This window comes from Doryrhamphus excisus, chromosome 8, assembly GCF_030265055.1.
Source record: "Doryrhamphus excisus isolate RoL2022-K1 chromosome 8, RoL_Dexc_1.0, whole genome shotgun sequence".
NCBI lineage: Eukaryota > Metazoa > Chordata > Actinopteri > Syngnathiformes > Syngnathidae > Doryrhamphus > Doryrhamphus excisus.
In genome coordinates this window covers 12262786-12290735 of record NC_080473.1, presented here as the reverse complement: position 1 = coordinate 12290735, position 27950 = coordinate 12262786, and the positions used below count along the sequence as shown (strand labels likewise).

Genomic DNA, 27950 nt, shown 5'->3' with positions numbered 1-27950 from the left:
ACTACCATGTATGCACAATTAAGCGTGTGTTAGTTGTGTACCATCCAGGCAGGCACCAGAAGTGGGTGTGATTGTAATCTCACACTATTTATAACCAAGAACCAGAATTTCCCCGAGTGCAAATAGAGGGATCTCACGTTCGAGTTGAATGTAGTTTTGCTGCAAAAACAACTGATGGACCAACTTCCTTCCAGCTCCCGCCTCAGGTCATCCTGTGTGAAACTTTATCTGTGCTCTAACCCTGCAGGTATGTCAGCAAAGTTTAATAGCCGATGCTGTTGTCCTTTAAGGATTTAGTTTGTTGTTTTCTGACTGGATTCCCTTGCAGATACTGTGGTGGAGCGCAAAGCTCTGAGAGAGGTTGTGTTCCCAAAACTTGAAGAGCATTGCAGACACACACTGGGAGTGGACCTAAGGGTGAGTGCACACTTGTATCTTGTAAATTCTGAGATATTCCTATGTATTATGTGCACAATATTATGACTGCTTGCACAATCATGAGGGTTGTGAAAAATATCAACATTAAACAGCTTTTGTCTGTTTGTATTTCAATATTTAGTGCTATTTAAAAGTACTTATCTTCAGACCTGAGAGTCAGACCTGGATGGTGCGAACCGAGTAGTGGTGGGCAAACCCGTTCATTTCTGTAAACCGGATCATTCCGATTCATTCAGTAAAAAGATCCGTTCATTTCGGTAATTTCGGTCAATTAGACGTTAGCCTGTGATCTCCACGTGTGCATATACCCGGTCAGCCGTGTCGAGTCAGTCCGTTCACTCATGTTCACCTTCGTTCCGACTCAACTGTCGGTCATGAATGAACAGCCGACGAGTGTCGATCAATCGCTAGGTCTCGGTCTTTCAGTCGGCTAACCCCGCCCACCCACAGAAACGAGGCGCGACGATAGGTTAAGACAGGCAAGCACGCAGATAGTCCCGCCCTCCAAAATGAACTTATAGCTTTATTTACTATCGACTTAAAGTGACACAACATGCAGCCATTATTGTCTGAAATAGTAATGTAGTATCATTTACTATACGTAGTACATAGAGGAGAAAATACTGCATGACAGTCGCCTTTACCTGTTGTATAAAACAAACAAAAAGGCAGCAGCTATGTGTGCGTATCACATCAATTGTCCTCTTCTCTATTCAATAGATTGTTATTATTATTATTAAACACTGCTAATGCTAGTTTGCAGCAACATTTCCGTCCTTTAACGCGTGTGTGTCCGTGGGCCTGCTCCAGGTGATCGACCCATACGAGTCCAGTCATCCCAGCCAGTGGCCAGATGAAAACACCCGAAAAGCCCTGATAAAAGAATGCAGAGAAAGCTCCACCGGGCCGTTTTTTCTGGTATGAACCATTTAGCATTTAGCATTTTAGAACTCGTCACATTGTTGAACTTACAAAACAAAATGCTAACCTGACTCTAAGCTAGCCTCTACAGCACTATATTATGTTTATAAATAGCTTAAAGTAAGATGGTTAATATTATTATTAATATTAAAGAGGAGGTAAGTGTAAGAAACATTTTTTAGCGACGAGATATTTAAATGCTAATAGTCTTAGGTTTAGTCTTACTGATGTTCCCTTTACGGCCACATGGTGGTGCTGCAGGCTCTGATAGGACATGACTACGGGAGGCCCAATCTTCCTGCCTTGGTGGAGGTATCACACTTCCATATGTTACTGCAGCAGATCCAGCAGGCGGGCCTCAGCACCAGACAACTGGAGAAAGTTTACCACAGAGATGAGAACACCTGTCCACCATCATTTTGTTTGAGAACCACCTGTGGGCCTCAGGTCACCATACATTATTGTGTTATTTAATTTTATAATAAATCTAGACATCAGGTTTGTACAAATGGAGCTGACGCTCAAATGTAACATTGACGTTTCCAAGTAATGTGTAAGGAAAAAGTGCATTAAAGTATAATCATGATAAAAAAAATAAGATATTAGATTATATAATTATTCTAAAATAAAAATATAATTGCTCTACAGGAGGATTTGATGACACTTTTTGAGACTGCTGTGAGTCTGTGTGTGGACAAGCAGCTTCTGACTGAAGAAGAAGCCGTCACTTTCAACCGATCAGGTGAATTAAGTGTGTGTAAATTCAGTGTATTTTTGTAACATGTTATTCACAACCATTCCTGTCCAGTCCTTGATGGAGATCTTCGTTTTGCTCTGGAAAACTGCCCTCGTAACGACATCCTCAGACGTTGCCTTGTTTACGTGCACAAGGTTGTCAATCCAAAGGTGGGACAAGAGGCGAGAAGACAGAGTGGTTCCAAACTACATAAAGTAGAGGTGAATACCACTATATTGTTCCTACACAGAGTTATTTGAAATATTTTGACCTTCTCACGTGGTTAAATAAGGTAGTCCAAGTAGGAGAGTCTGTCTGCCGTCCATCTTGACACTACTACACCTACTATGACAAACATAGAAGTAAAAATAAGATGCAAATATACACACATTTTTCACTCAAAAGCGAGTGACACCCCTGCTATTTACAATAATATATATATATATTACATATATATTTACAATAATATAATTTATTTATTTAAATACAAATTCAGTGCATGAATCATTTGGGCCTTAACTGTACACTGTATGTAGATATTACTCACATCTAATGCTACACATCCTCATTGTACTTCCAGGCTTCTTATCCTGCAACATCTTCATCAAGCGAGGGGGATTTACTCTCAGATCTGATTGACAACTTCCTGAGGGGTCTTGTTGACTCATGCCAGCTTGCGGCCTTCACAAGCACCACAGAGTGTGACCCTCGCTACGGTTACACTACTGCCAGGAGGCGGGGCTACGCAGAAGTACTCTGTCATCAGGTGCATTCTGACCTGATGAGACTAATTGACAGTTCAGTCACAAATGTTGTGAAAATGGGAAGCTGTTACCTCAGTCATGCTTTGGCCAGAGAGGGAGTGGAGCAGGAAGAACACTGCGCCGAACTGTCGAGATTTTATGATGTCATACGGCCAGAGGCGGACCAGGTCAGAGGTCATATATACCAACACCAATATATGCAAATGTATTTTTTAATGAATACTGATGAAAAAAACACCAACAGATTCAAGCCTACGTGCAGCAGAGTGACAACGGGTGTCCGCTAGTACTTACAGGAGGTCCTTGTGCAGGGAAAAGTGTACTGCTTGCTCATTGTGCTCAGCAGGTAAATGCACACAATCTTCTCAAAACATGAACAAAACATTAACAAGATAACTGATAATAGTAGTAAACAAAAAAAGTTTACTATATGTTGACACTTCCCACATTCTCTCCCTGTAGATGAAGTACTGGCTCCCTGATGTTGATCCTGTTGTGATAACCTTTTTTAATCACTTTCCACACCCGCCTTCAGTGGTGCGCCTACTGTCCAGCTTGTGTTATCAAATCATCAGGATTTATGATCAAGCATCATCTGCAGAAGACGTTTCCCTCAGTGAGCACAGAGACAATGAGTCTAGCATAACCCCAACATGGAACGCTGACCTAAACCTGAAGACTGTGCTTAGATCCATCAAAAAACCTGACATGGGCCTTAATGAAGTAACACAATGTCTGTGCTTCGTCCTTTCCCTCCTGCCATCTCCCAAACAACCTTTAGTTCTAATCTTGGATGGAGTGGATCAAATGGGGCATCACTTTGCCGTTGAACTCATAGAAAGAATGCCCTCCCCTCTTCTTCCCAGAGTCAAACTCATCCTCAGTATCTCCTCAAACCAAACTGGAATCATACAGCTCATCAAGCAACGTTACCGACAGTGTGGTACACAAGGATGTGTGTCAGAGGGTCCTAAGTGTGTGCCGCTGGCGTCTGCAGACAGGAAGCAGTGTTTTCAGATGTTGATGTCACAGCTGAGCAGTTCAGGGAGGAGAGTAACCTCAGGACAACTGGTGCTGGTGAACAAGGCACTGACCTCCTGTTGTCTCCCCCTCTACGTCCGTCTGCTACACAGACACACATCACTGTGGTGCTCAGGTGCAGTAGATTAACACAGCTTTGTAGCGTAACCTGCTCATATTTGTCCTGATCTGTTTATTTTCTCTTGTCAGATTCGGATGTGTTGGAGTCGTGTCTCCCGGATAGCATCCATTCATCCATTACTGCCTTGCTTAATCACCTGGAACACGAATATACTTCCTGTTTGGTGTCCCGTGCCGTCTCTTACCTCACCCTCTGCAGCACAGGCCTCACAGAAGGAGAACTTGCGGCTCTTTTGTCAAGAGTTGAATCATGTCAGGTCACACAAGTGGATGTGGAGAGACTGCTTCTAGACTTGAGTGGCTTTCTCATCAGGAGAACAGCCATGGGGTGTCAGGTGTTGTTCTGGGTGAGCAGACATTTTGGATTGGTTGTGGCTAAGACATATTTATGCACAGGAGAAGCCAGAGGAGAAATTCATTCGGAGATGGCCGACTATTTCAGTCGAGGATTGGACTTTGCAAGCACCCCTGCACAGAACACAGAACGAGGAGACAGAAATACAGAAGAGCAACCCTCACTCAGAGACCTTGCTAATGCCAGAGGAGCTCTTGAATTGATGCATCACTTGCGAGAAAGCAACAGGCTGGAGATAAGAATTAAGGTGTTGCTCTCATGGAGGTTCCACCGTGTTTTGGTGCAGGCTGGACTCCTGAGAGATCTCGTGGCCATGTTGAGACAGGATGAGGGGAAGGAATCGAGGAACTTTCTCAGGGAACGCACACTCCTTGCGAGCATATTTACGTCTTCATCCTGCCTCCTGGAAAGCGCTCCCGTGGAGCTACCTACACTGATTGAAGCCAGCCTCCTCCCATATGTGGAGCTCTTCCCTGTGCTCAAAGATTATGTCCGAGAGATCAGGATGAGAAGTCGCGGATTGACGGCGGTGCTTTCTCCCGCTCCCGACACTGTCGTCTGTCTTTGGCGTCTTGAGCTTGATAACGTAGCAAAGCATCTGTCTGTGATTGCAGCAGCAGGGACGCATTCTGGGACGGTTGCAGAGCTTATGAGTGATGGCTCAGCGTGGATACGGAGAGACGTGGGCAGTGGTATTGTGCGGCTATCGCTCAGTCAAGAAAAGAGCGAAATCAAGTTTGCAGGGATGAAAAGCAGCCATGGATTCTTGCTATTTTCCACCCTGTGCAACAAGCTCTTCTTATATGATGACACAGCTCCTGACATGCTTGTCGAGGTTAAAAGCGCACACACGTTAAACTTACTTGAGGGATTTGTGGCTTGTGAGAAACAGTTATGCATGTGGTGGAAGAGGGAACATGTCGTGGACGTGTTCGATGCCTCCAGTGCGACTCTGTCCAACTTTCACTGTCAGAGCTGTGTAACCTGCGTGGTGTTCTCCTCCGGTGGCTCTCACGTGTACTGCGGTCAAGAGGAAGGCACTGTGTCAATTTTTGATATACATCACCACAGCCTCCTTTTATCTTGTTCAAACTCAAACCAAACTGCCATTGTGTCAATCATCCTTAGTGAAAATAATCAGGAAATCGCTTGCATTGGAAAGACGGGATGTGTGACATTATGGGATGTTATTGCTGACAAACAATCCAAACCAAGACTTGTTAAAGAAAGCTCTAATGAGATTGAATGTAATGACATCCTTAATATTGATTACTCGGATGAATGTAGCAGCTTATTATTGTGTCATAATAAGTATATTACAGTGTGGGATACATGTGAGTGGGAGATGTGTGACCAGTTCTTGGCTCCACACGATGGAGCCTTCATTCAAGCTGTGTTCTCACAAGATGGACACCTATTCCTGGCTTTACTCGATGCTTGTCCCCGAGTGTTAGTGTGGATGGTGAGCACAGGGTTGTGTGTTCTCTCCTTAGACACCCACGAGCCACCTCGTATTCTCCTCAAAACCACCTCAGAAATCGTATGTGTCGCTGACGACGGCCGCCTTTCGGGATGGGACTCTGGGATGATTTATTTTGCGGGTGCAGCTCCAAAAATGGGATGCGGTGTGGAAGAAGTAGTGATGGAGCAAACAGGGTGTTGGTTCTACACAGCAGATGGGTCAGAGATGGTGTGGAGATGGAAAGTCGAGACAGGTCTTCCACATTCTAACTTCCTCCATGATAGTCCTGTGAAAAAGGTGCGTCTCAGTCGGGATGATGTTACACTTGTGACACTCTCAGGGGAGGAAATTTACGTTTGGCGGACAGAAACGGGGCAGAATATCGTCCGTATTTGCGGCAGCGCAGCTACAGATATTCTCATCACACCTAATTCTAATTTTGGTGTCAGCATCTCTGAGCAAGGGCTCTCTCGGGTTTGGAAACTTGCACATGGAAGTGTTGTATGCACTATACACCTGTACCTTTGTGATGCACAGGTGTCACCTGAGAGCACCTTTCTCATCGGCCGCCATAGTGGAAACCTGCTGGCTGCCAGCTTGTGGTCTGGTATGATCAGTAAGCGTTTCTCTCGAGAGAAAAGCTCAGAAGACGTTGTCGCTTTCCACACACTTTCACAGCACCCTGATTTTGTGGTCGTGATGGTCGCTTCGGGAGTTATATACACCTGGAAGATGTCCGATGAGACCGTATGCAGACATTTTCAGTTGCCGGAGACATTTTACTGTCAGCCGCAACACTTTCAGATGACATCTGATGGGAGCTTTGCTTTGCTGTCTACTGATAATGCAGCCGTCACGCTCTTGGATGTGTCTCAGGTCAGACTGTGCTCTTTTAAGGCTGAGGGTTCTGTCATGAAAGCCTGCTTGGATGAGGCTGGGTGCTACATTGCCTACATATCACATCCCACAAGGCAGGAGAAGGGCTGTGCCTGCACACTTCATACACAACCTATTCTTACTATTGTACAACTTTCTGATGGTAAAAAAGTAGGCCGCGTGTTTCTGTGTAAGGATCCATTGACCCTGCTTATACATGGCCGGCAGTATGTCTTTGTGGGTTTTCGGGATGGCTCTGTGGGTGTTTATTCCATTTCAGGACACACAGTAAGGGGTGCGGATGGAATCGGAGATAGTGAAAATTTGAGCTGTCATTTGAAAGAATGCTATTTTGACACAGTACCAATGACATGGTTTCCACTCGCAACACCCAATATTACATGGTCGTAGCTTCTGTGGTATGTGTTAGTCAACCACTAGAAAAGCAAAGACATAGCGAAACAGACATACTTGCGGTTTGTTAGTTCCAAGGGAACTGGTGTAAACCATTGCCGCAGAAAGGTCACAAACAATCATGGCAGCAGACTGTCATCCCACTCCAAAGCAAAACACTGCAATTAAGTTGAAAGTGAAAATCAAGGAATTTAAATAAAAAAAACAATGATACTGAAAATAAATAAGTAAATAAAAAAATATCAATGAAAAATGTAAGGTGAAAAAAAACTAAAAAAAATAAATCCAATATATGATAATGTGTCATTGTGTCCACTTGTGAAGCAGGCAATTACTTTAAAAAGTTTAATTCATAAATTGTATAATTCATACCAACTGCAATTATGTGGTTAATCATATTTGTCCGGGTCAGAAACACTACCTCTTCCATCATTAATAACCTTATGGGTGTGCCACAAGGATCAACCTTGAGTCCTCTTCTATTCACTCCATATATCAATGATCTACCAGATGCTTATCATTAAAAACCTTCTCTAAATCTGTCCATAGGTGGCTCCTGGATAATCAGATATGCACACATGATTCCATTTGGTATTTTATTAACATTTTATTAATTATTTGTTTACAGTGTAGTATATATACTTGGATTTAATTTGTCTTTGGAAAGTATGTTTGTCTCTGTGCCCATTCTATGATCGTTTTTAGTACCATTTTGTAAAAGTATTTTCGCACGGCACGGGTGGTTAGCGCGCAGGCCACACAGCTAGGAGGCCTGAGTTCGATTCCACCCTCAGCCATCTCTGTGTGCAGTTTGCACATATCAGTTTTTCATACTTCAATTGTTTATGAGATTAACATTTTGTCATTAAAATGTGTTCACTGCCAAAGAAAGTGTTGCAAATTGAACTCGAAATTTGTGAAGTGCTTTTCCAGATAATTACACATTTTATTTCTCCGACAGCACTTGAAGGCAACACGATGCATACTGTATTTAAATACGAAGTGAGGCCTCGAACGCATCACTCCACCTGGGTGCAAACATGTCGCAGCTCTTGTTCTGGGGTGACAGCACCTGCGGGGAATTCGGCCCACAGACATCCACAAGTCCCGTGTCGTGGACTGTACCGGGTGTCGTGACCAACATTTGCTGTGGGGATCAACACGTTTTATTCCTACTGGATGATGGAACAGTTTTATCACAAGGAAGCAATTCACGGAGACAGCTTGGACGAAAGGTTTTAAAAAATGTCAAATCATCAGGTAGGCATATGTCGGTTTTCTTTTGTTCATGCACATTAGCATTTTTCTCTCAGTGTATAATTTTGATTGTTTGAAAGTATAGCATCTTAAGGTGTGGATATGCGCGCTCACATTTCCAAAAAACTGAAACTTATCCTGTGCTAACCGGATTAAAAAGTGGTACACATCCAACGAAACGTCATGAAATCCATACTGTACGTGCCTGTACCAAAGTAAAACTGTCACTTTTGATTGACAATGCGGCATATTGAAGTATTTCGTCCCATACGCACTCACTAATTGTCAAGTTTCAGTTTCGTTTCCCTGGAATTAAAAAAAAACGGGCTAGTGAGAGTCATTGATATGACTCGCGTTATTTCATTATTATCAATGAACGAAGGAGCGTTTTCTTATATTTTTTACGGCAAACGTCCTAAATACATTTTAATGCTCTGTCACTAATTAAAAATATTGATTGTTTTGATTAAATATTGCACAGTTGAGCATTCTTCTCTCTCAAAAGGCAGAATACATACATGCATAAATAGAAGAATGTAATATATAGTGTATTGTAATGACACTTAGGGGCATTATGTGTTATGTGTTGTATTTGCGCATGCGTTTCAATGGAGAGATATGTTCCGGGGTTGGGAAGGAAAAGGGGTGACGGACAGGAAGTGAGGCAGAACCCGCATGTTAGCGAGTTGCAGGCGTGGGTTACGGCCGCGACAGTAGAGCATTGGTTTTTTTTTTGGACCTTAATAAAAAAACGGTTGTTCTGGTCTGGTGTTTGGCTGAGCGTTACAGTATAAATAATATGCAATATACTGTATGTGTCAACATAAAAATATTAAAATGGAGTTATTATTACTGGCCCTAAAGGCCGTGTGCAGGGCCTCGGTGCGGTGGTGAGCTTGGCTTGCGGTCAGAACCACTCTCTGGCCCTGTGTGCATCTGGAAGGGTCTACTCCTGGGGGGCGGAAGAAGATGGACAACTTGGGTTGTTACCCAATTCCTTGTATGATGATGAGAAAGCAACGTAAGAGCTCCTTTTGCCTGTTCACTCCATTAAAGGTGCATACTGATAATACACTGAAGTTGCCATTTTTCATGTCTTTTCAATGCAGACTGGTGCATATTGCGATTCCAATACCTGTCATTCAGGTTGCTTGTGGAAACTCGCACTCATTGGCTTTGACCAAAGGTAGGCTACACCTTCAAAATGATCCATTTTCTCCTGTACTATGTTTGGTTCTTCCATTCTTCAGGAGGCGATGTCTTATCCTGGGGTTTAAACAGTCATGGCCAGCTGGGTGCGGGGAAGGACTGTTCAATGTGGTATCGACCCTTGCTGGTGCGAGCGCTCAATGGCATACCGGTAACCCACATCTCGGCTGGAGGAGCTCACACGCTCTTCCTCACGTTGTCGGGCCTGGTGTACTGCTGTGGGGCCAATAAACATGGTCAGCTGGGCCTGAACAGGGTTGATGAGAAAGGTAACCACTTCACACTTTCAAACTTAGCGGAGTCATAGTACAGCGGAGACATAGCACATTTCACCTTGTATGGCAAAGTATATGTTTATTGATTACATAACGATGATATTTAGTTGCATATGTTTTTGTTACGGGCTGCACGGCGGACGAATGGTTAGCACGCAGGCCTCACAGCTAGGCGAACTGAGTTCGATTCCACCAGTTTGCATGTTCTCCCCGTGCATGCATGGGTTTTCTACCTCTTCCATCATTAATAACATTATGGGTGTACCACAAGGATCAACCTTGAGTCCTCTTTTATTCACTCCATATATCAATGATCTACCAGATGCTTGGATGCCCAGGAACATTTTATCATTAAAAACCTTCTCTAAATTTGTCCATAGGTGGCTCCTGGATAATCAGATATACACATATAATTCCATTTGGTGTTTTATTAATATTTTATTCATTCTGTGTTTCCTGTGTAGTGTATATATACTTGGATTTAATTTGTCTTTGGAAAGTATGTTTGTGCCCATTGTATGATCGTTTTTAGTACCATAAGTAAGCACGGCGGATGGGTGATTAGCGCACAGGCCACACAGCTGGGAGACCCGAGTTCGATTCCACCCTCAGCCATCTCTGTGTGGAGTTTGCATGTTCTCCCCGTGCATGCGTGGGTTTTCTCCGGGTACTCCGGTTTCCTCCCACATTCCAAAAACATGCTACTCCAAATTGTCCATAGGTATGAATGTGAGTGTGAATGGTTGTTTGTCCATATGTGCCCTGTGATTGGTTGGACACCAGTCCACGGTGTACCCCTCCTCTCGCCCGAAGACAGCTGGGATAGGCTCCAGCACCCCCACAACCCTTGTGAGGATAAGCAGTAGAAAATGAATGAATGATTGTTTTTAGTAATTTTTTCCAAATTGTGGTTGTAGCAGAATAGCAGTTAATTGCTGGTTTTGTGGGGTGTTTTTCTTGCCCTGGTGGGAGGGGCCTGGGGTTTACAAGGAGGTGTTTTCCAAATATTGGACAGTTGGTGAGAAACGAGTAGGTTGGAACTGTACTGAGTCGTATTATACTACAAGAAGGTAGTGCAGAGCCTGAAACACAGTAAATGAAGTATTTTTTTTTCATTTTTTGTACACTTTAATTACCCTCCACTATTTGTAGAGCACAAGAAAATTTATCTTTTTCTGCCGTAAACAGGCCGATTCAACATCTGCGTGGTTCCTGCACTCCGATGCCTGAGCGTCTCTTCCATCACTTGTGGAGAGAATCACTCTGCTGTCCGAACAAAGGTACCAGTCTCAGCTCTCTTTTTGGAACCAGTCATGAACCAGAACCAGTTGATTATATGACCGTGTGATGTTGACATTCACAGGAGGGAAAAGTTTATACATTCGGAGAGGGAGCTCACGGTCAGCTGGGTCACAGCTCTTCTGCTGATGAAGTGATGCCCAAACTTGTGACTGGGATTGATGGATGTGCCTCACAGGTGGCATGTGGCAGGTAAACACGTGGCTTCTATAACGCTGTCTTTGATATCAGTGACACAGGTTATAGCATCTTTATGGTGCATACATACAACTTCATGTATGTTATTTTCGCGGGAAGCACGAAATCCAAAGAAATACAGCTGGAATAGGTGCAGATTGTGGAAGATCTTGAAAGCTTTCTGTGCGGGAGCTGCTCCATAGGGGTCACAACTCAATAAAAAGGGACGAAAAATGAGCATAAATAGGTCCTTTTGAGAAATTGAAGTTTATTGGTTTTGATACAGTGTACTTGCATATATTGTTGATATATTAATAAAAAAGGGTGTCAAAATAATGTTGACAATGATATGAAAATTGGTTTGACTATTATTCTCCAGCAAAATGTGTTATCGTGACAAGCCTCCTTGCAGATTTTGAAACAGAAAAGCGGCGAGGTTGAAGTGGATGGTCGGTATAAAAAAAATATATAGAATTGTCTACAAAATTCTTAATTCTCTAGTTTTGGGATCTTCTGGCCAACTGTGGGCCTTTGGAAATGGGGTTAAAGGTCAAATTGGGAATGGAAAACCAGAAGGTTGTCAGACCCCCACACTGGTACAACTTCCATGGAACTCGGACACACACAAAGGTCTGTTTGTTAGAATATATACTCTAATATGGAAATGTAGTCTTTATAATATTTCATATCTCTGGATACTAATTATTTTGTTTTCGAAACAGACTTGAAAATAGCAGCTGGTTGGAACACAAGCTTTGCTTTCTCTTCACCGCAGGTAATGTGTGTTCTTCTTTGCCATACTGTATATCTGTATAATATTTTGTCTTTATTGTAACATGTACTAAATTACAGTTTTTTTTCTTTGAGGGCGGGAAGCAACGTCAAATAACCGGAAGGCTTGATGAGGCAAAACTACGAAAATGGCTGGCATTAAAAAAAAGCAGGCCTGAGCCCGAGAGGTCCCATTTTGTATACCAGTAATAAAAAAATACATCAGTATTATGACGACAATAACTGAAGTTTTGCATGTCTTTTCCTGTCTTTATACTACAGTGAAATCATTGAGATGTTTTTGACGAGTTCAAGCTTGGTTGCAAGTTTTACAAAAGCGACGTGAGTACTTTTTGTGGAGACTTTTCTTGAGCAAAAATGGAATTTAGTCACATCAATAACATGAGTCTTTTTAAATTTTGTTTGTCAGCGGGCTTTCACTGGCAGCAGATGCCTTAAATGTGGACCTTGATGCTGCAAGCCAAACTTTCTCTCAGATGTTGGCAGTACCGTGGATCCAAAAAAAGGTTCTGAAATACTGTTTTTTTATGTTATTTACAGTATGTTTTTTTTGTTTATGTTGTGGCATCACTGTTTTGACATGTTGGCTAAATAGTGTATAGTATATGGCTAAATGCGTATCAAAGTAAAAGCCTTTTTTCCCCCTTTTTGTTAAGAACTATGTTAGAATGTTCATTACTAAAGAACAAAAAAAAGTAGAAGCAAACGTATACAGCCCAAGAACACAATTTTCCATATGGCAAATATCAATATAAGACTGGATAATATGTTTGCTTCATGCAATTTTTGTCTCATTAAATAATCTTTTTTTAAAAAAACTCAACACAACATAGATGCATAAAAAAGTAATAAGCTAAACTTATTAACTTAGTAAACAGTCCATCACTCAAATTTAATTCTCTTTAAGCAAATAATGTGCTCAAGAACGGTCTTTTGTTTACAGAACTAGGGATGCGCCCATATGTATACTGTAGTGCAGTCACTGGTGGTATACTACGTCTGTAGCCACAGCTGCCGTGTAGTAGTCTAATGGAAATGTGACTACCAACCATTCATACACCAGTGTGGGCAAGCACTGGTGGCAAGGTGGTTGAAGTGTCTTGGATGGAGGAAGTAAGGATCGAACCACCAACCTTCCGATTTCTGGACGACCTGCTCTATTTTCTGCCCACCTCACTTCTAAATACTCATTCATAAAAACACACACACCTACAAACCCTCTTTTACACACACTTGATCACACTTTTCTTTGTATTTCAACACGCAACTTTTATTCTGTCATCATGACAAATAGCAATTCAAGTACAATTGCTAATAAATGCTAATAATAACACTAATGAATTCCCTTTCATAGCTAATTCCCAAATAGCTGTCTTCAGATTGTAACCCAAATTTTAGCTAATAAAATTGTAATAAGGCGGCACGGCAGTCGAGTGGTTAGCGCGCAGACCTCACAGCTAGGAGACCAGGGTTCAATTCCACCCTCGGCCATCTCTGTGTGGAGTTTGCATGTTCTCCCCGGTTTTTCTCCGGGTACTCCGGTTTCCTCCCACATTCCAAAAACATGCTAGGTTAATTGGCGACTCCAAATTGTCCATAGGTATGAATGTGAGTGTGAATGGTTGTTTGTCTATATGGCGACCAGTCCAGGGTGTACCCCGCCTCTCGCCCAAAGACAGCTGGGATAGGCTCCAGCACCCCCGCGACCCTCATGAGGAAAAGCGGTAGAAAATGAATGAATGATGTTTTCTAATAAAACAAATCAGGCGAGAGGAGGCTCACATCTAAAAAAAAAACACTGTATAAATGACAATAAAAAAAACACTCGCAGTGCTTCTCTGTTTTCTCTAGTATTTCAGACTCCGTTGAAAACTGAAGTCACAACAACAGTAGATACTTCTTATCAAGAGAGCCATCTGCCAGGGTTTTGAAGCTAAACTTCCATCCAAAAAAAACCTTTTCTTTCTCCCTTTCTGCTCAGTATTTGTTCCTGCTTACGGTTCCTCAGCAACTCTTTTCCAATCTCTCTTTTCCACGCAGGTGGATTTGAGCGCCTTGATGGAAATACTCCTTGTGTCGAGAGCTTCCCTCAAATCTCCAGAGATTGTTGTGGTTCTGCTTTCTTGCCCTCTTTTCCAAGATGTTTCACAGGTTCTGGCCCTGGTCTTACCTTTGGCTGTGGCCATCACCGACATGAGCGAGAAGTGTCAGACAACACTGAGTAAGCTTAAAATGTTTCATAGGACAAAAACACAGAAACTAAAACTACGGTGCAATTTTTTTTTTTTTTTTTTTACTCCAGAAAGTTGGTGGGCCTCCCTGTCTGCCACCATGCTGTTGAAGCACATCCTGGTATTCAAAAATGCTTTGGATTTTGTGACCAAAAATCTTCTCCTCGAAACACATGTGACAGGCGTCAAAGCCACGATGGAGGTCATCAAGCTCCTCTTCAAAGTCAGTGTTTTGTTTTCATTTCACTTCATTTTACCAGTATGACCAAAAAACAGGCTGCACGGCGGACGGGTGGTTAGCACGCAGGCCACACAGCTAGGAGACCCGAGTTTAAATTCCACCCTCGGCCATCTCTGTGTGGAGTTTGCATGTTCTCCCCGTGCATGCGTGGGTTTTCTCCGGGTACTCCGGTTTCCTCCCACATTCCAAAAACATGCTAGGTTAATTGACGACTCCAAATTGTCCATAGGTATGAATGTGAATGTGAATGGTTGTTTGTCTATATGTGCCCTGTGATTGGCTGGCCACCAGTCCAGGGTGTACCCCACCTCTCGACCCTCGTGAGGATAAGTGGTAGAAAATGAATGAATGAATGACCAAAATAAATATTCTACATATACGTCTTTACTGTTTTATTGTTATTTTGGCATGTATATCAGACATATATTCAATATCATTACTGAGTGAAAAATGAATACATTTTTTTATAGGCAAACAAAAGAGGGAAGTCCTACAAAGTCCCGCTGAGCACCTTTTATGTCAGTGATATCACATATCGGGAGCTTGTGGAACATGCCATTCTTTGGTTGGCATTTAATAACCAAGAGGTAATATTATACACCATATGTGTACAAGCCTGTTTACTGTTTAACTACTAATCTTTTCTTGAAGGATGATTCCAACACGCCTGCCATCTTCTGTCTGTACCCCTTCCTGCTCAGTTTGCATTGCAAGCGGATGGTCTTTAACGTCATCGCCATGCTGACGGTATCGTGTATGCATACACCACATATGATAGTTATTAATAGCCCATTACAGGATTTTTTTCCCCTCAACATATATCCCTCAGAAAATGCAACGTGTCCCAGTGGTTGGATTGAGGCCATTTGTGGCTGAGGAGCAAGACTCGTCATCAGTCTTCCTGCTTTTTCTGAGACCGAGTAACCTGCTTGAGGACACCTTCAGACAGCTCAATGCAGCAGACCACAGCGTCTTCAGAAGGCAGCTCCAGGTAATATGTGGGACTGTTCTCATAGTCTGTTAGTTTGCATCTGCTCACCGAAGTGACGAAAGTGATGGTCACATGGTTGACACCCACCAATAGACACTCCTCGGAGTTCCTTAACAAGTTCATTCATTCATTCATTCATTTTCTACCGCTTTTCCTCACGAGGGTCACGGGGGGATGCTGGAGCCTATCCCAGCTGTCTTTGGGCGGGGTACACCCTGGACTGGTGGCCAGCCAATCACAGGGCACATATAGACAAACAACCATTCACACTCACATTCATACCTATGGACAATTTGGAGTCGCCAATTAACCTAGCATGTTTTTGGAATGTGGGAGGAAACCGGAGTAACCGGAGAAAACATGCAAACCCCACACAGAGATGGCCGAGGGGGGAATTGAACCCTGGTCTCCGAGCTGTGCACGCTAACCACTCGTCCGCCGTGCAGCCCACTTAACAAGTTATGTACATTATGCTGAGAGTGCACTGGGCCGGCGCCAGTTGGTGCCAAAGATAATGTGATTGGCTGGTGGAGACGAATTATGTTCGCCCGGCATGTTACCATGTTGCCGTTATTTGGCGCCACAGCAAGCCACTACGCGCCAATCACTTAACCTTTGGCGCGAACTGGCTCCCACTGGCTCCGGCCAAGTAGACTCCTAGCATCATTGGCGCAACTTGGCTCGCGCCATTACATTCCAGTGGATTCCAATAGGCGGATTGTTTGCGCCATTTGGTTCCACTTGGTGGACACTTCACACTGATTGCTTGATGCAAGTGGCGCAAAATTTTCTTGCTGCCAAATAAAATTTTTGCCGCCGTTACGGGCCACCACGAGCCAGTTGGGAGGCAGTTTGAGCCACTTGGCACCTTATTGGCGACACTAGGAGCCACAGCAAATTGCATTGGTGCAAACTGGCACCAACTGGCACCGGCCTAGTGGACTCTTAGCATGAAGGAACATCACATGTTGGTTCAGTGCTTGGTCCTCTCCTCTTCATCCACCTCATACCACCTCCATCAACTCCAATATCCACTCCAAACCTAACACAACTCAACAGTGGCAAAAACCACAAAATCCACTGAAGACCAGCGTTGTCCGCAACCTCGACATCCTCCTCGACCCTGCTCTCGCATTTGAACCCCACGTGAAACATAACCCGTCATCTTAAGAACAAAGCTCATTTACCACATCCACACCATCCAAAATCCTCAACAGACTACAATATATTCAGGACTCTGCTGCCCGTGTCCTTCAAAACCTTCATTCATTTCAAAGCCCTTCTGACGACCTTCAAAGCTCTCCACAATGTGACCCCTCCATCCGTCACGGCCCCTTCTTTCTAGGTGCACTTTGTGGACGACAGAGAGGTGATGCACGTAAACACGATGGACCTCTTCTTCCACGTTTTTGATGAGCTGATGGCTCCACAATCCAACTTGTTCATATACAACGAGAGTCACACGCTGGCCTGGTTCCCCCCGAAGGTAAGAAACGCTCACCGGATTTCATATTAGACTCTTTCTAATCTGGCGGTGTCGCATTAACAGCCCAAGGTATCAGAGAGGACCTACTTCCTGTTTGGGGTTCTGTGTGGTCTGGCCTTGTATAACCACGTCATGGTCTACCTACCATTCCCACTCATTGTCTTCAAGAAGATGCTTGGTGTCAAGGCGTCGTTGGACGACTTGAAGGAGTTTGAACCCGCAGTTGGAGAGTAAGATTGTGTACAATCGCACACATCTCGAAAAACGAAAAATGACAATTTTTTGACTTGGGTCTTCAGGAGTTTGCGTTGCATCCTGGAGGACTACAGCGCTGATGTCCTCCATGACATGGCCACTACTTTCACTGTATGCTCAATCACATCAGAGCAGTCACAGCAGTCGCAACTTACTCTGTTGCTACACCGCAACGTCATTCTGATTGTAGTTTTTTTTGTGTACAGGTAACTTGGGCAGGTGATGAAGTTGAGCTTGATTCGAGTGACCCCGCAAAACTTGTTACAGGTTCCAACAAGTATGTAACAAAGTATTATGCTATGGACAAATTCTCTTTTGTTGCAGTTTTAGGGGTTCTGTATTGTGCCTTCACAGTTAAGCCCCAAATGAATCATGTTGAGTGAAAAGTGAATTTGTATTTAAAACAGGGATTAGTCAGACATGACACAAGAAAGTGGAAAAATATTTTTTTCATATTTGATTTTTGGTACTCATAGTCCTGATTTTACTTGGCATTTTTTGCACATTTTGTACCATTATTACATTATATAATAATTATTATATTGCATAATTATTCACATTTTTTTGTTGTTGTTTTTAAAAATATATATATTATTTTCAGTCCGGTATGGCATTTTTGTTTCCCAGGAAAGAGTTTGTGGCGGCCTTTGTCGACTACGTCTTCAACAAATCAGTGAAGGATGTGTTTGAGGTGTTCAAGAGAGGCTTCCTCAAGGTGTGTGATGCTGACGTGGTGGCGTTCTTCCAGCCGGAGGAACTGCAAGCGGTGATGGTGGGAAATGAAAACTACGACTGGGATGTCTTCAAGCAGGTGAAACAAAATTTAAAAAATTGCAAATGTAGATAAAATACAGTTATCGACATCTTAAGAGCGTTTTTCATCAATGGGAAGTTTGAAGCAAAAATGACTTGATATTTAAAATTATATATTTATATACTAAATTTTTTCTTTAATATTTAAACTTTACAAATGACATTTCCTATATTTTTCTTTATTGATGACTTTATTGCCATTATATATTGACTTTATTTTCTGAATATTGTAACTTTTGTCTGCAACCTAATGTTCTAAAAATAAAATAAAAAAATAAAAATTAAAAATTATAATAAAAAAAAAAAAAAAGAAACTTTGTTTTTTCCTTTGTTGGATTCATGTCGTATCACAACTTAAAACAAGTATTTTTCTATATTTCTATATTTTTATTATTTTAACTTTAAGATACTAAAATGTTATTTTTGTCATATTATTCTCGTATTTTATTCTCCTGGTATTATTTTTACTTCAATTGACTTAGTTTTCTGTTTTTGGTAATATTTGTTCTCATAATTATGACTTTATTGCCATTATATATGGGCTTTATTTTCTGAATATTGTAACTTTTGTCTGCAACCTAATGTTCTAAAAAAAAAAAAAAAAAATTTTAATTAAATAATTAAAAATAATAATTTTAAAAAATTAAATGTTATTTTTTCTTTTGTTGGATTCATGTCGTATCACAACTTTAAACAAGTATTTTTCTATAATATTTTAACTTTATGCTACTCATATGTTATTTTTGTCATATTATTCTCATAGTATTTTATTCTCCTGGTATTATTTTTACTTAAATTGACTTAGTTTTCTGTTTTTGCTATTGTTTTCTTTTTCCAAACAGAACACAGTCTACGAAGGAGAGTACCACGCAGAACATCTCAACATTGTCACCTTCTGGGAGGTGTTTGACAAACTAACAGTGGAAGAAAAGAAGAAATTCCTTTGTAAGTGTTTTGCTCAATTCTCAGCCTTCACAAGCGAGAGCTTTTCATTCTTTTGTCATCTTTTGTCATCAGTGTTCCTCACAGGCTCTGATCGTGTGCCTACTGATGGTATGGCCAGCATCAAAATGAGAGTTGCTATGTTGCCCAACTCCACCGACCGCCATTTCCCAGAAGCCACCACCTGCCACCACCTTCTGCTCCTTCCCATGTACCAGCGATACCCAGCTGAGAGGACAATGTATACCATGCTCCTTTATGCCATAAATTACAATCGTGGTTTCAGCAAGACTTTTAACACTGAAGGCTGAGTGATGGTTACTTTAGTTGGAGCCACTTTGTGTTCACACTAGTAGTTTTATCAACATGTTACATCACTAACTCATATAGTCCACATCAAAATACTCCGTCTGCCGGGTTGAATGAGCATTATATTCTGCAATGTATCTTAGATTTCCTAAAAAGCTTCTAAAAGATACCGCTAAAGAGCACACTGATTTTGTCTTACATAAATGACATTTAGGGTTGCTTTTTGCTATCATTTTAACATCGTTGCATGTCTTCACTAAATAACCGCTGCTTCTTCCTACTTCGTGACTTTGGTGTAGTACAATTTATGCTCAAAATAAACCAAAAGCATTACCACGTCGTCGCTCTGTGTAGTATTCATATTAATGTCGAGTGAACGGAACAGCAACAGAGTTTACACCTTGTTTTGGTGCACACCAGGGCTCAACCTGGAACCCACTCCCATTTTCCAATGGATATTCAGATGCTGATTCCAATGTTAGGGAATAATATATCTATAGGCCAATTAAATTTGTACATTTTTCAATAAAAAAAGGCATTAAATATAGTTCCTAACACAGACAACATTTTACTACTTTAAAATACTTTATTATCAGAAATTGTGTGAAACAAGCAGCATATGAAGAATTTGAACATAAATCAAATATATGACGTAAACAATGGGAGATCAAATGAAATAATTAGGACACTGACTTCGACATGCCCCGGCAGTACCAGTTGTTCTTATTAGTCCCAGTCCAAGTGTTGGGCTAGGCTGTTTTTTTTTTTTTTTTTTTTAATTAAACTTAATCTATTCTCTAATGGCTATAATCCGCTGATTAATCAGTCGAGCCCTATCATTAATATCTGAGAAAAACACAATTCATCTGCATTTTATTAGCACAAAACCAGCGTAAACAAGATGATCTGTTGGTACCTGCCGATATGCAATAAAGGATAATTCCACATTACATTTAAAACAGTTAACAGCCATCTCCCCTTATTCAAATCCAACCAAGCACACTTTTTAAATTAGACTACTTCATCATTTCCTTTATTCCATCTGACTTTCAATATGAAAAGAAACAAATACAGTTACAATGTTTTTTTTGTTCTTTTGTTAAAATGATATCAAAACGACATCGCCACTTGATGGTGAGGTCCAACTCGACTTTCATAACCGGGCAGCCAGGCATGAAAACATGATGCAAAGCACACAAATGTCACAATGTGAGCGCACGACCGCACTAACAACCATAAAACATTTTAGTCCGGATGAAACACTTTCAGAGCAGACTTTTCTTATCAGTACAGTCCATCGCTTCCCGTGAAAGTGTGCGTGCTCTCTTGTTGGCTCACAAGAATCACTTAGAAGACGTTAGACCGTAGCAGTTCCTAACAGACATACATATTTAAATATTGCTAAAAAAATAATTAAGTAATTACACAGTGTAGAAAAACAACTCTGCCAAATGTTTTAAGTATAAGAATGCTGTACATGTTGTACAAACAACATGGGGCTGTGCTGAGGGAGGAAAAGGCGTAACAAACACGTTATTGTGGCTGCTCCAAGCAAGGATGGAGCACGACCTTGTGCGCTGACCTTGATAGAGTGTGTTCATCCTAGGGCAGCTTCTGTGTGGGCCTCCGCCTCCCGCAGCTGTGTGTTTACCTGATGAGGTGGTAGGTCAGCCAGTACATGAAAACGGGCTGGGCCGCCGCTATCGACATCGTGAGGTACATCCTCAGCTGGTTCCTGGCTCCTCTCACCAGCCTCCCTTCTGCTGCTGCCTCTGAGAGCAGCTTCAGACGCAGAGTGCGGATCTGAACACGGTACAGACATCAAATACTTTTGTCTCTTTTTAAAAAAATTATTTATGTCCTGATTTTTTTAACACTCACCATAAATACAAAGATGGCAGCACAGCACCACAGTAAAGACAAGTAGTATGCAGGCCTCCCAAACATCAGTCCTGCAACTACGCCGACAATCATCCTGAGAAAATGACACACACGAAATACACAAGTACCTCGGTTAACACATTTTCTAAAATTTCAGCTAATTATTTTTATTATTATTATATTTTTATTTTTGGGTGTCTGTCAGAGATTAATTTGTTTTACATTATTTGGCACCACTGTACCATTTTACTATTATAACATTTTTAACAGTCAATTTTGCATGAAGTCTTTATGCTGGTCATTTTAATCATGCAGTTTTTTTGAAAATTTGCATCATTTCCAATGAAAAAAAACGGACTTGGAGGTCAACCAGTGCAATATTAAAGCTTCCACTGCATAACTAAAAATGCTTTCATAACTAAACTAAATTGATGATATACGCATGACCCAATGCTGTTGCTGCCAATACTCATATAAACCAGTGTGACCATTACCCGACGTATTTGTATCCAGAGAAGGCGAGCAGATCGATGGTTGTGAGGTCGGTGTTGATGGTTACGAGGTAGAGCGACAGGAGGACTGCCAGAACTTCCATGATGAGCCAGACCAGTGCTGAGCTCGCCTGTACTCCCAGCAACTCGGGAGAAAACCTGCAGGACCACGAAAGAATAAGTGATGTGTTTATGAATTAATATACAGTATGCTTGATGATTTATGATTTTTGTGAATTGTGGAATTCCATCAATCCTAACTGTGTGGGACAACTTCAAGTGATACAGATTTCACCAGCAGAGGGTGCAATTCATCAGAAATGTGACCCCTGAAAGGCCATCCATGCATTTTCTATGCCGCTTATCCTCATTAGGGTGGCGGCGGGGGTGTGCTGGAGCCTATCCCAGCTGACTTCAAGCAAGAGGCAGGGTCAAATGAAGGTACAGTACACACACGATAATTCATACAACAACACCTTTAACATAAAAAGCGGTAAAGATCCATAAGCTGTGTGAACTTCTACCTGTTCTGTGTGCCAAGGGCCAGTCCAGCCACCAGCACGTACGTGATGAAGCCCATGGTAGGAATGTAGAGATCGGGAGCATTGACGTCAAAGCGTGGCGCCACGGGTGTGTCCTGTTGGTAGCTCACCTCCCAGTTCTACCAAATATGGATTACACACACATGTCAGAAGGTAACCAAAATGTAAACATAGTGGCCGTAATTAATCGGAATCTGTCTATAGTGTACCATTCGCCACAAAGACTGTGTCACCAACATGTGGGCACTGAATGAGGTCATAAAAGCAACCAAAAGTATGTAAGGAGTTGATCTAATAATAGAATACTTTAAATTTAGCCCACCGACCTCATGCATGTAGGGGAAAACGAGAAGACCCAGCTTCTTTCCCACGTACACGGTGTCCACTGCAAAGTAGTATTTCAGCTTGGAAATGGGGATGAATCGGTCCAGCTAGAGCACACAAGCACACACTGGTTTCCCCACTGGTGTACTTTATTTTACACCAGTGAAACATCTGCGAGTGCATCTTACATTCTTGTCCATGATTTCCTTCCCCTGGGATGCCAGTGAGCTGCCGTAAGCCATGGCGAGGTTCGACATGGGGTCTGTCAAGATGGCCTGACCCGAAAAACCTGCGTCATGAGGTGCGCTTTGTTGGTTCCTGTCGACAAAAAAAACATATATTTAGCTTTGGGCTGACAGACGTCACGCATAAGCTGATACATGCGGGATGTGTAGAGTTGCAATAATTAATCAATTATGCGATTAATAAGCAACCGGAAAAGAGTGATCAACACTTTTGCCTCTTTTCTGATATGCTGCGAATCAAAACCCTAACTGTTTGTGTTTAGTTCATAATGACTTGGTTCATCTAGTGCAGGGGTCTCAAACTCGCGACCTGGCCCGCGAGACGCTAGTTTGAGGCCCCCACCTTGATACCAAAGTTTAATGTTGAAATTACAGCTTAAAGCTGTGTGCACACCGGACACAATTAACATGATTTTGCCCCGGCCCATACTGTTACCCTACCCTGTTACCCCGCCCTGTTTTGCTTTGGATTAGCAATCAAGCTAAAGGCTTATGACGCCAGGTACAAATAAATGCAGGAAATGATTTGGAATAAAACGGAAAATACACGTCAAGATAAAGCATCTCATCAAACATGTTGTTAAAGTTACGACGCTGCTCCCAGATGGAACTGAGTACGATGCTAACTTGCTAATTGGGTCAAATTATTACGTTTCATTAATGTTCATGTTAAAGGTTAAATAACTGTTAATACTGTACATTTGAATCTGAAAAAAATTATTTCTCTACCAACTGTATGTGGTTTCTTACGTTTTTCTTATTTGCTGTTTTATTATTATTTTACTTATTTATTACTGATTGATTGATTTATTGTATTTATTCTTAATTTGTTTATTTATTTTTTTTAATCTTTTTTTGTGTATAGAAAAATAAAAATTAAGATATTTGAGAACAGTGGAATGTTTGATCAGATATTTTGGTGTGGAAAACCGGAACTAAAGTACTGAAAAAGTGTAGGGTATAGCAGAAGCAAAAGCATTGAAGATAGTTTTTTTTATAGATTTTTTTCCAGTTTTTAATAAATTCGTTTTGGGTTTTTTTTGAAAACCTGATGCGTCCCGGCTTCACCCAGAACCCCAGGTCCCCAGGTAAATTGAGTTTGAGACCCCTGGTCAAGTGCAAGAATGGAAAGTCAAAACCTTACGACTTGATAGATTCAATACATTCAAGGTGAGGTGAGCCTCACCTGAAGGGTGTCGTCTGTGATCCAGATCGGCTCGTGTCCTCAAACAACTGACTGCCATCAAACCCATCAGTGGAGCTGTTTCGTAGACGCACATTAGGCTCTGGATGAAGACAAAGTGCAAGGTAAGTTCACACAGTTGTACCATTCAGATGAGTTCATCATCATATGATCACCCTCATCACAAGTACTGATTACGTCATTCTGAGAAACCACAGTTTCAAAATGGCCATAAACCACATTAAATAATTTGAGATTAATCAATTACCTAATTTCTGTGTCAGGGAACAAGCAAAACTACTTGGCACAGCCTCTGTCAACGTTGGATTTTAGTCTACAGCATTATTTCACTAAGAATGACGACAAAGTGAATGCTGTGAATAGAGAATATATTAGCAAGTTAGCCGCGCTATCTACCCCTTTTATTTGTAAAGCACACTCAAGCTGCCATTTCTCAAATGGTGTGTTATTTACTAGAATTCCACGACCATGTTTGCATGATTCTGGTGAATTGCTACTCATGCTAGCATCTCCATTCAATCTGGTGTTCACTGAAAAGCAAGCAGCTAGCAAAACATTAATTGAGTGCCACTGCGAGACCAATGCAACGTTTTGAGCAATAAAAGCACATAGGTTACTTACGTTGTCTGAAACCTTTTTGAGATGCTGTATAATCCATTTAGTTGGTTGCTACTATTAGCTCACTGTGCAGCAGCCGCAAGTTATTGGAAGAAACAGCGACTGTACTACTAGGAAGCAAGGACGCTAAATGAAGACTACTGCAGACCATTGGACAGAATGTAGAACGCCCGGAACAGAAAGTCCGCCATGATGGTGAGCAAGAGGTGTGGGGTGAGCCGAGGGTCATCTAAAGTTACGCTCTGTGCGAATGAATGTTATTTATTGAACAATTAACATACAAAATAGTACATATATTGTATGGATAATTGAGTATTTACACAATGCAACATTTATTTCAGTAATGGTATTGTCAATACATTTGATATAGCCTAAATTATCTTCATGTTTCATTCATTAATTCATTCATTAATTCAGCTAATAACCCGGAAATGTTGTGTGGATACACAATATACACACCATATTTACTACAGCCAGGATTATGAATAGGTCTTTGGGAAACATGACATATGACAAATCTGGTATTTTGGACCCTCTATTATGCAACAGTGTGCCGGTTACATGTTCACAGTGCCTTGTTTTTGGATTGTGCTCACCATCATGGCAGCCAAACCGGCGCAAGGCATACTACGGAAGTAGATAGTAAATATTCAATTTAGAGTCCTTGCTGGAATGTTCTTCGAGTCAAACTCTTGAAAGTTACATCTTAAATCCGTGTGATGCTGTCCTCTGGTGGATATGTTTAGTATTATTAGTATGATTTTAAGTGCGTATAATTCTGCCCTCTAGTGGATATCTTTGGTATTAATCGTACTAGATATGGCTACTTTTATCGCTTTAAAGGCAATACAGTTGTCAAAATACTGTTGACAAATGAATACACAATAAAAGTATTTTTTTAAAGGACAAAACAATTGTATATGTATCCCCTCAAGTGGCTACACATACAATTCCAAGTCAAGTCAAAGTCAGTCCTATAATTTTAGTTACATGTATGTGTTCAACTTGTTATAGCATATGTTGAAAAATATTAGGGGTTATGTCCAATTATTGTATTGACCCAAATATAAGACCATATTGTTTCCCTTTGACGTGGGTTTGTAAAACACATGTCACTTTATAATCAGGGTGTTGAGGTTTATATGAGCCAACCATCAGCAAAGCAGAGAGCATTTTAAACATATTTAATTTTATGTAATTTCAGCATGTTTTTTGTTCCAAGTTTTGCATTTCACAGAGGTGGTGCAATCGTGCGCTTGAAATCAATGGTAATTGTTTCATTATATATTTTTACTATATATTGTACTTTTTAATAATTCAAAAATGTGATAGTTTTGCAAGGCAAACTTTCAAAAATGTCAAGAAAATAATGCTTTGTCAATTGTTTTCCTGTGTTCTACACGCCATCCGGTAGGTGGTGCTAGTACAAGCAAATGCTGCCAAGTGGAAATACGTGAAGAAGAAAGTCGATGTAAACAAGGAAGTAGCCAAATGTCTTCCGCACTTGTTACAATGCAGGTTGAATCTGAACGCACTGTTCAAATGTTTCCAACATCGATGACCATGTCTGAAGACAAGAACGCTAGAAGCACTTCCAAACACAAACCGCCAAACTCCCTCCGAAGAACATATAGAGCAGATTATTGGCCTCATGAGTGAGCCCAAAGCCGAAGCCTTCGCCGATCACGACGTGCCACGCAGTGCCGAACTTCTTGTCCATGGCGTCTTTCACCAGCTGCGCTGCGCTCTCGTTGTTGTCGGGGAACTTTTCGAAGGCCGTCATGCACAGCGAAATGGCCTCTATCTTCATGTGCTTGGGCATGTCCGTGTGTCTGACGATAGGGAAGGTGTAAGCTAGCTTCTTTCTGCCCTCTGTGTTTGCTTCGCCTTCCTCTGCCATCCTTACTGTTGGGAAGACTCGATGTTAGTTAGCCAAATTAACATGGTGCCTCATCACACATAACGACGTGGGCCAGTTGCGTGTGTTTGTTTACATCCTCAGCTCAGATCTCCTTTGTAGCCATTATTTCGTCTTATTCAACAGATTGTTGTCTATAACGAATTGTTGACGTTTCTGTTTGAATCACATATGCCCAGTGAAACAAAATTAATGACTCATAATTGGTGGATATTCTTTATGACGTCATAATCAAACATGTACAGTCTGCTTTGAAACAATATTGTTTTCAATTTCAAGTTAATTAAAGGATGTTACATTTTTATTATTTCTGTGCTGCTCGATTGCATTGTTTCATTAATTAGCAATATTTTAAAATTACTTGGGTTACTTCCAATTGTTTTTCACACCTCAAGTCTCTGCTTTTCTTTAGATTGCCTACCAATATTAATGAAGGTGAGAAACACTAACTCATGGCAAAACACGAAGGTGGTGTCTGTGTTGAGCTTGCTGCAGTGAAAAGTAAAAACCTTAAATGTTTATGTCTTGTGTCTGTCACTGGGACATCATGTGGACTGGTGCATGTCTCCACTGTCATCATCCATCCAGTGGGTGTGCATGGATGATCTCATGCAACCCTTTTCAAAGAATATACTATTTCTCAATTATGTCAAGACAAAATACGACCAGCATAAACTTTGTAAAGAAGACAAATATAATAGTTCAAAACTGCTAAAGATAATCATGATCAGGATGGAGCTGCAGGACAGCCGGTACAGTATGGGGTACCACCACAATGGCCTTCAAAATGTCTCCTTTGGCTTTTTACTGTGTTTATTTTCCAAAAATATACCATTAAAATCAGATATATTTGTGGTTAAGCAAATGCCTCCATTGTTTCTGTGTATTGTTACATGGTGACTTTTTTTTCTCAGTGCAGACAGCTGGGCTCTGTTTTCCTCCGGGAAAAATGACCTCTTTGAAATTGAATGTAGTGTGCGTTTAAAAAAAAAAAAAAAATGTCACATTGCTTCCAAGCAAATCCTGCATCACGTGTGCATGTGGGCTCATTTTTCTGTTCTGACTTCAAACATTTACAAAAGGCCATAGCAGGGACTATTTGAAGAGAGTTTTGTCATGCGTTAGTAATTGTTCTAAAGGCCACGTTGTCAACTGGGGGTCTTCGGTTCACAGCTTGGTGTGATGCTGCAGACGTATGAGCGGTTATTTTTTTCTTTCAAATGCACTTTTAATTTAAAAACAGACAGGACCTGTGTGTGTGAGTGACAGGAGGAAAAGCTTGGTCGTTTGCATGCTGCAAAGTTGCAATCTCTCTTATTAAAA

At 41.4% G+C, this 27950-nt stretch overlaps 4 protein-coding genes across 5 annotated transcripts; 2 read left to right on the top strand and 2 right to left on the bottom strand.

The window, feature by feature from the left end:
- The first annotated feature begins 15 nt into the window (after positions 1-15).
- LOC131134131 (NACHT and WD repeat domain-containing protein 2) lies at positions 16-7137 on the top strand. Of its 2 annotated transcripts, XM_058079027.1 has the most exons (10): positions 16-247; positions 329-417; positions 1249-1356; positions 1621-1806; positions 2008-2101; positions 2168-2316; positions 2676-3026; positions 3104-3205; positions 3322-4015; positions 4090-7137. In XM_058079027.1, the coding sequence occupies exons 1-10, from the start codon at positions 175-177 to the stop codon at positions 7122-7124; spliced, it is 4881 nt and encodes a 1626-aa protein (XP_057935010.1). In that variant the 5' UTR covers positions 16-174; the 3' UTR covers positions 7125-7137. The 2 variants fall into 2 exon arrangements, with proteins under 2 accessions (XP_057935010.1, XP_057935011.1); XM_058079028.1 differs by lacking the exons at positions 16-247; positions 329-417 and adding an exon at positions 806-1119.
- An 889-nt stretch (positions 7138-8026) lies between these two features.
- LOC131134136 (probable E3 ubiquitin-protein ligase HERC4) lies at positions 8027-19977 on the top strand. Its single transcript, XM_058079038.1, has 23 exons — positions 8027-8387; positions 9249-9405; positions 9494-9570; positions 9635-9862; positions 11057-11148; positions 11232-11359; positions 11817-11974; positions 12067-12119; positions 12212-12303; positions 12398-12457; positions 12546-12642; positions 14177-14357; positions 14439-14590; positions 15079-15195; positions 15260-15355; positions 15438-15599; positions 16945-17085; positions 17149-17315; positions 17385-17451; positions 17547-17617; positions 17968-18151; positions 18996-19098; positions 19171-19977. The coding sequence occupies exons 1-23, from the start codon at positions 8168-8170 to the stop codon at positions 19404-19406; spliced, it is 3039 nt and encodes a 1012-aa protein (XP_057935021.1). The 5' UTR covers positions 8027-8167; the 3' UTR covers positions 19407-19977.
- yif1b (Yip1 interacting factor homolog B (S. cerevisiae)) lies at positions 19914-24900 on the bottom strand. The gene is made up of 8 exons (XM_058079037.1): positions 24713-24900; positions 24074-24173; positions 22831-22960; positions 22645-22749; positions 22301-22437; positions 21780-21935; positions 21286-21379; positions 19914-21207 (listed from the first exon to the last, which is right to left on the bottom strand). Exons 1-8 carry the CDS (start codon positions 24747-24749, stop codon positions 21052-21054), a joined length of 915 nt encoding a protein of 304 aa, XP_057935020.1. The 5' UTR covers positions 24750-24900; the 3' UTR covers positions 19914-21051.
- Positions 24901-25539: 639 nt separating this feature from the next.
- Positions 25540-26810, bottom strand: LOC131134658 (dynein axonemal light chain 4-like). Its single transcript, XM_058080161.1, has one exon. It carries the CDS (start codon positions 26607-26609, stop codon positions 26292-26294), a length of 318 nt encoding a protein of 105 aa, XP_057936144.1. The 5' UTR covers positions 26610-26810; the 3' UTR covers positions 25540-26291.
- Between the last annotated feature and the right edge of the window lie 1140 nt (positions 26811-27950).